A 7457-nucleotide genomic window follows, 5' to 3' on the forward strand; every position below is an offset into this window, starting at 1 on the left:
CTCTTCAGTTTTACAGCCTTACAAACTGTTTTTAGTTCTAGCAAAAAACCTTAACCCAGGTGCGGTAATGTTAATACTAGGACTGTCAAACAATTAAAAAAATTTGATCGTGATTAGTGGCACCGTTAAAAAATTAGTTGCAATTAATTGCAATTTTAATTTTGCAGATAAAAACTAAAAAATTAGGCACAGAAAACCTCAAAATTATGCAAAATTATTCAGGTACTTTGTATGATTGGGGGGTTGGGGTGTGTGTGTGTGTGTGTGTGGGGGGGGAATTTGTGAAGGTGTGGGGTTCTGTGGGTGTGTGTGTGGGGTTTGGAGCTGGGTGGGGATTGCCTGCAGGGGGATCTGGAGTCCGGGGAGGGAGGAGGTCCGCACACCCTGGCAGGATGCCCAATCTGATTGGGGTCTTGTCAGAGCTGCCTTAGGCCTGGGGCATGCCTGGTGTCCCAGCACAGTCCCAGTGGTGGTGGCTTCGTTCTGGCCTCACCCCAGCAGCAGCAGCCATAGGCAGCCCAGGCTGGGGGCAGCTACTCAGGCCCCAGCTCTGGCCCTGGCTTGAACTTCCCCACTTATTTGCTCAGTGGGTCCCAGGCCCGAGGATGCCAAACAGCCCTGTCACGGCTCCTGCTGCCTTCCCCAAAACCCTGGTGCTGCCAGCCCAGCTGCTTGGGGCCCTGGACGGGGGTTATGGGTGTGCCTCCCACCCCTTCCTGCTGCAGCCGCCCAGAGCCCATGCCCAGGCTGCCCTATGGCTCTGCACTGCCACTGCTTCTCGCTGGGTGCCCGGGGGTGGCGACGATGGTTGCAGGGCAGGGCACACCAGGCACAGGATCCAAAACCATGTGTGCTATTAATGCGTTAAAAAAATTAAATGATTGATAGTGAAGTGTTGGATGCACCATCAAGATGCTTAAGAAGGCTAGATTTTGTTTTGTGAATCTGAATAAGATGTACATTTAACTATAATGACTACAGGTTTAGTAAAACTGTGCCTTTGAACTATTTTTGCTTAGTTTGTTATGTTTTTTTAAATGTAGTATATAAGCTAGAAAATTAGTATGTATTCCAGTAAAGTCATATTTGTTTTTGCTTTGATCTTAAACTGAATAATATAGTACTGGGCCCCTAGCATATTAGCAAAGCTTGTAGTTTCTCTTTAACTGGAGAAAAATATGTGTTGTGTTTATATACGATGATGCACTATGCCCCCTTTTCAAAATCCTAAATCTGCCCATGTTTGTCCTCCTTCCTTTCTTGATTTTTTTCTTGCAAGAATAGGAGAATATGTTCATGGATATAAAACAGAAACACTTCATTTTACAAAATGGGTTCTGATTCCCACTTCTCCCTCCCTCCCCGCCAAAAAAAAAATTCTTCAAAAAAATTCAAACAAAACAAACACATACTGATGGAAGTGTGCAGCATTTCCAATCAGCTCTGCTACTGAAGCTTCACAACCCCCTTGTGCAGTAGATGGGAATTATTACTCCAGTGGTATAAAGGGAACTCTGGTGGAGATGGGTTAAATGATTTGTCCCCAGCTGCCGATGCAGCTGATGTCCAACATAAAACTGAACTCAGGACTTTCTGCTCCTAGTTGTATTTTCTGATTGTCACAAAAGAAATTTCCAGTAAAGCAGTTTCTGACTTTACCCCTGTGGTAGACCCAGTAGAGCTGCCCCAAGGACAGTTCTACATTTATTTTGCTACATTTTGAATGCAGATTTCTCCTTGTTTTCTTCTTTGCCAGACTCTCTTGGTCAGAACTGCTGGGACTTGCTGCAGGCATTGCCCAGAATGGATTCAATGTCACACATGATTTAGGTAACTGCTATGATGCTGCAGTGGGCTTCTACATACATCAAAGGAGAAGGGGACTACATTTGTGTATTTGGAGGGGGGAAGTGGGTTAATTTACTGGAACTTAGTGTTCTTCAACCTGGGAAATGCATTGGTTTAGAAAACAAATGAGGCCTGAGCAGAAGAGAGTGAAAGCAGAGCTGCTAGTGAATGGACAGCAGGGGAATCCTCTACAGTCAGTCTGCCCCCAGGGCACTGACATGTAAAACGGACCTCCTCATGCTTGTCAGTGTGCATGTAGGTCTCTTGCTTTGTGTCCCATAAGGAGATTTCCACAGTTGCATTTGCCTTTATGCTCATGCACCAAAGACTCTGTACAATGTGCAGTGCACAAAAAATGCACACAAAAATGTGGATCTGTGTGTCTTTCTTAAGGCCATTCAATAAATCTGTTTAAGATCCAGCACTGTAATCCTGACCCCCCAGTCTGAGTCCCATGAATTCAGGGGTTGGTGATGTTTTCGGGCAGAAAAAACACCTGCAACCTCCACTTGTAAGATGTTGGTGTGCCAGGGGTGGACAGGGAGGGAGCCTCAAGGGGCCTAATTCTTGCTGTAGCAGCGCAGCCCCAGCCCCTTTCCCAAAGGCTGAGTGCCAAGCAAAATACTTTCATGTCCCATGCTCTGGCACACATGCCAGGGGTTCCCTACCCCTACTATAGCTATGAGATTAATCATACTGTGGTACTGTTGCTCCAGCAATCTCTGACTGGCTTGTTATTTTTCAAATAGGGCAATGGATAATAATTACACATACCAAGAAACCAAATAACAGAATTTCATGGGCTGCAACTGGACTTCTCAATGTCCGTTCTTGAAAGCTGAATGTCCTTTGTAGCTTCCTCTTGTCATACTGCTGTCACCATTCTTGCCTACAGCCAAAGCTGTTACTGAACTGAAGGAGCTGAACTACTCTGACAGGTTCAGGGAGACTTTCCTCCCAGAGGGTCAGCCTTTGTTGGCTGGGATGTTAATGAAGCGACCAGACCTGGCAAACACTTTGGACCTGGTTGGAGCAGAAGGAGCATCGGCTTTCTACAGTGGAAACCTGACACAGGAGATCATTTCTGAGGTGAGCTGTGTCTGTGCTCGTCTGCCCTTGGATTGTTGCATGGTTCATCTTAGACCAAGTAATGGTGCCATCTAGCTACAACTTGTTTTAAATGTGCTAGCCAGCTGGAGCTAAGTAGCCAGTTTTGACTTTAAGTGATAAATATTTTGAGGCCAATTTTTCACCTATTTATACCTATGTAACTGCTTTAACTTCAGTCTCATAATCCTGATTTAAACCAGTGCAAGTAATAAAGAAGTCAGTTTGCATATGAGCTGTAGACTTCAATATATATGATTCAATAGGTTTGGCTTCTCAAATACAACAAAAAGACAACAAAAAGGATCTCATTTTCTATTATAGCATAAAACATAGTATCCTATTATAGGCTTTTAGAGTCACTTCTATAGGACATCATTGGTTTCATCTCTAATATATTTATAGGTCCTGTCCCTAAAGATTGAATAGTTATTTTAAATTTAGAGTGGATTTAGATGTTGGAAAGCCTAGATAAACAGTCCTTCACTGGCCCCAGAATGACTATAATGCAGGCAATGGCAGTGTCTGTTTAGCCAATGTGTCTTCTTGCTGACTGTTGCAGAGCTCTTAGGTGCCCTGCGCCTGAAAACAGAAATGGCTCAAGAGAGACCCCTAGTGGTGAGAAGGGGGAGGCACAGCTGCCAGTCACCAGGGCAGCACAGGTGCTGGTTGCTGGGGCAACCAGCGAAACCTGCTGACAGGAAGGGGCAGGGCTTAGCCCTTCGTAAGCCCAGGCAGGAGGCCAGGAGGGCAGTTCCTCTCTGGCAGCCAAGGAGGGGGGAGTTCCTCTCTGGCAGCCAAGGAGGGGCCAGTGCGGAGAAAGGGGCAAAGATTGACTGCATGAGCATCCCCTGGTTTGCTGCCATGGGCTGGAGTATTTTTCCTGGTAGGGATCGAATGTTGTTTTGACCGGACAGTTTAGTTTTACGTTATAGCCCAGGGGCTTTGTGCTTTGTGTTTACTGTTTGACCGGAGGACTGGGCAAGGCTATTAGGGGTTGGATGAGGCCTTATAGGGACTCCACGGTAGCGTGGGGGTCCTGGCGCCAGAGAGGGCACAGCATCTTGCGGGTGCATTGGCCCCAGCCCCCGAGTGAGAGGGGGCAGTGAGGAACCCCGAGTGAGAGGGGGCAGTGAGGAGCCCCAGCGAGGTAAAGGAGAGGGCTGAATTACAGCAAGGCCTAAGTCAAGATCCTGGCGGTACCATCTGCGAGGCTTGGGCTGCGGTGTAGGGGAGAAAAGGAGCCGCAGATAGTGCCCCCTGACACCGGGGCGTATAAAGTGGGCAACCTCCCGCTAATTACATCATTCAATCAATTAAGATCAAGGCATGGCAGGTGAGTAAGCAGGCGACTGGCCCATAACAGGAGGGCGGAGTCACCACTAGAATGACTCCAACAGCGATACTCCTGTCACAATGGTGCATTGGCCAGGAAAGGTTTATATGGCAGTATGCATTATAAGATGCTGGTTTGCCGGTATGAAGAAGAGAGTCCACATGGAGAGAAAAATGAGAACGGGCGCTAACCCCCGGCCCAGAGTCGGGGAAACAAGATTTGGGTCGTCTACACCAAGCGGTACAAGGCCCACGGGATCAAGCAATAGGACAACAAACCCTGCAAGCCAGTGTGATTGGAAGCACCCGACCCAGCCCAACGGTGCAGGTAGGAATGTGCGGCTACGTAGGCTGAGTTGGCCATGAGGCAGAAGATGAGCCACCCGCACTGGTGGTAGAAGTAACCATAGAGGAAAAAAGAGTAGTGGCTATGCTTGGACTTGGGCTCAGTGCAGACAGTGGTGCGGAGCGATGTGTTACCGGCAAGGGAGATAAGAAGAGTGGATCGTGTGAGGGTCCAGTGTTGGTGTGGGGACCCCCTCGATTTTGACAGGGTGAGGGTCACCCTACGAGTAGGCAATAAGACCCGCCGGATACTAGTGGGGGTCGCAGAACATTTACCCTACCCAGTGGTACTGGGCTGCGACTGGCCCGAGTTGTTAGAAAAAATAGTTGGCGTGAGGCATAAAGAGACCGCGGAGGGTTTCGTGGGTGAAACTGAGCAATGCTCCCCCCCAAAGAGGAAGCGGTACAGAGGGTGGATATCACCCAGTTGGGGGAAGACGAACACTTTCAACTGGAGCAAAGTCGAGAGATGGACTTTTGGTGGGCGCTGCAGGAACACCTTGCTTGAAGAAACGATGAGGTATTGAGGCTGGAACTGATGAGAACAACCCCTAGGTTCGAGGTAAGGAACGGCCTCCTATACCGGATCGAGCAAGGGAAGCCAGAAGGAGAGGAGGTTGCTCAGCTGTTAGTCCTGCGGCAGTATTGATGGGCTTTGTTGAAGGTGGCTTATGAGCTCCCCATGGGCGGGCATCTAGGCCGGGACAAGACACAAGCACACATTTGAGCAAGGTTTTATTGGCCCGGCATGGTGGGGGAAGTCGTGAGATATTGCGCTTTGTGTCCCGTCTGCCAAAAAGCAAACCCAAGGCTGCCTGCAAAAGCTCCTTAATTCCGATGCCTCTGGTAGAGGTTCCCTTTGAGAGGGTGGCAGTAGACCTCATCGGGCCACTCCCCCGAAGTAGCACGGGAAACCAGTACATACTAGTCTTACTGGATTATGCGACGTGGTACCTGGAAGCTGTGCCAGTGCGGACAGTGTCTGCGCCAAAGGTAGCGAATGAGCTCTTGAAGATATTCTCCTGGGTAGGACTCCCTAAAGAACTACTAACTGATCAGGGAACAAATTTTACATCACGTGTGTTTGAGGCAGTGAGTAAAGACTTGGGGATTAAACACCTGAAGACAGCCATGTATCATCCCCAAACAGACGGGTTTGTGGAACGTTTTAATCAGACGTTGAAACAGATGCTAAAAAAGTTTGTGGTTGAGAGCCCTCAAAATTGGGGCAGAATGATACCTCCTTTGTTGTTCACAGTAAGAGAGGCACCCCAGGCCTCCACTGGCTTCTCACCTTTTGAATTATTGTATGGCCAGCAACCAAAGGGAATCCTGGACCTGATTAGAGAGAGGTGGGAAGAACAACAGAGTAACGACCAGAACATTATCCAATATGTGATCCAACTTCGGGAATGCCTTGAAGCGGCTCAGAACATGGTCTTCGGAAACCTCAGAGAAGCCCAGCAATGGCAAGTAAGGCACTACAATTGAGGCACCTGGGAAAGGAAGTTTGATGTGGGGGACCGCATGTTGGTCCTATTGCCGGACAGTGAGAGTAAGTTACTTGCCCAGTGGCAGGGACCCTATGAAATCATATGCCGAGTGGGGCCCGTAGACTATGAGGTATACCAGATAGATAAGCTAAAAAAGAAGCAAGTATACCACGTCAATATGTTAAAGAAGTGGGAGGACTGGGAGTGTATGTACTTAGCCCCTCATCCTGAGGAATTAGAGTTGGGACCCACATTAGTGGAAGAAAGTGGACCGGGTGACATAGAACTGGCCCTGCGCCTGTCAGAAGAACAGAGGAGACAGGCTGCCGAGCTAGTCAAGGAATTTGAAGATGTATTCCGGGGAACCCCGGGGGAAGCCCAGGGTGTGGTGCACTGGATAAAAACTTCTCTGGGCCAGATGATACGTGAGAAATGGAGACGGATCCCCCAGCGACTCCAGGGCCAGATAAAAACAGAGCTGGCAATGATGCTGGAGCAAGGTATAATATGCAAGTCCCACAGCAACTGGCAAAGCCCCATCGTAGTGGTACCTAAGTCTGATGGAAAAATCTGTCTCTGCATAGATTATCAGAAGGTAAACGCAGTGGCCAAGTTTGACGCTTACCCAATGCCCAGAGTGGACGAACTGGTGGAAAACATTGGGCAGGCTCACTACATTTCCACTTTAGACCTGACAAAGGGTTACTGGCAGGTCCCAGTGGCACCTGAAGATCAGGAAAAAACAGCATTTGCCACCCCGTGGGGACTCTTCCAGTTCCGACGCATGCCGTTTGGGTTGCATGGAGCTGCGGCTACTTTCCAGCGGTTAATGGACAGAGTGTTGTCCCCCCAGGGGGGTTACACCACAGCGTATATTGATGATATTATTATATATATGGAGAGCTGGGATGAACACCTCGCCGCGCTGAGAGCAGTAGTGCAAGACTTGAGGAGAGCGGGGCTGACAGCCAATCCCAGGAAATGTACAATAGGAAAGGAGGAAACGCAATACTTGGGGTTCCTAGTAGGAAGCGGGAAGGTGAGACCTCTGCTGAACAAAGTGGAGGCATTGTGGAGGTATCAGGCACCCCGTACCAAAAGACAAGTAAGGGCCTTCTTGGGGCTGGCCAGTTATTATAGGAAATTTGTACCTCACTTTGCGGATGTCATTGTACCATTAACGGAGATGATAAAGGCAAGGGCTTCCACCAAAGTAAGATGGACACTGGAGGCAGAAAAGGCGTTCTGAGTGATGAAGGATGCGCTATGCTTACAACCATTTTTATATACACCCGATTTTAACAAACCTTTCCTGGTGCAGACCGATGC

The 7457-nt window shown here is 48.5% G+C and overlaps 1 protein-coding gene across 1 annotated transcript in view; it reads left to right on the plus strand.

Annotated features, from left to right (window-relative positions):
- GGT7 (gamma-glutamyltransferase 7) overlaps window positions 1-7457 on the plus strand; it is an 87413-nt gene that overhangs the window by 23191 nt on the left and 56765 nt on the right. Inside the window, exons 6-7 of the mRNA XM_019513011.1 lie at window positions 1757-1830; window positions 2744-2937. Of these exons, the coding sequence (XP_019368556.1) occupies window positions 1757-1830; window positions 2744-2937 (268 nt within the window). The remainder of the gene's footprint in view (window positions 1-1756; window positions 1831-2743; window positions 2938-7457) is intronic.

This window comes from Gavialis gangeticus, unplaced genomic scaffold (genome assembly GCF_001723915.1).
Source record: "Gavialis gangeticus isolate Ggan-Ray unplaced genomic scaffold, GavGan_comp1, whole genome shotgun sequence".
Classification (NCBI taxonomy): Eukaryota; Metazoa; Chordata; order Crocodylia; family Gavialidae; genus Gavialis; species Gavialis gangeticus.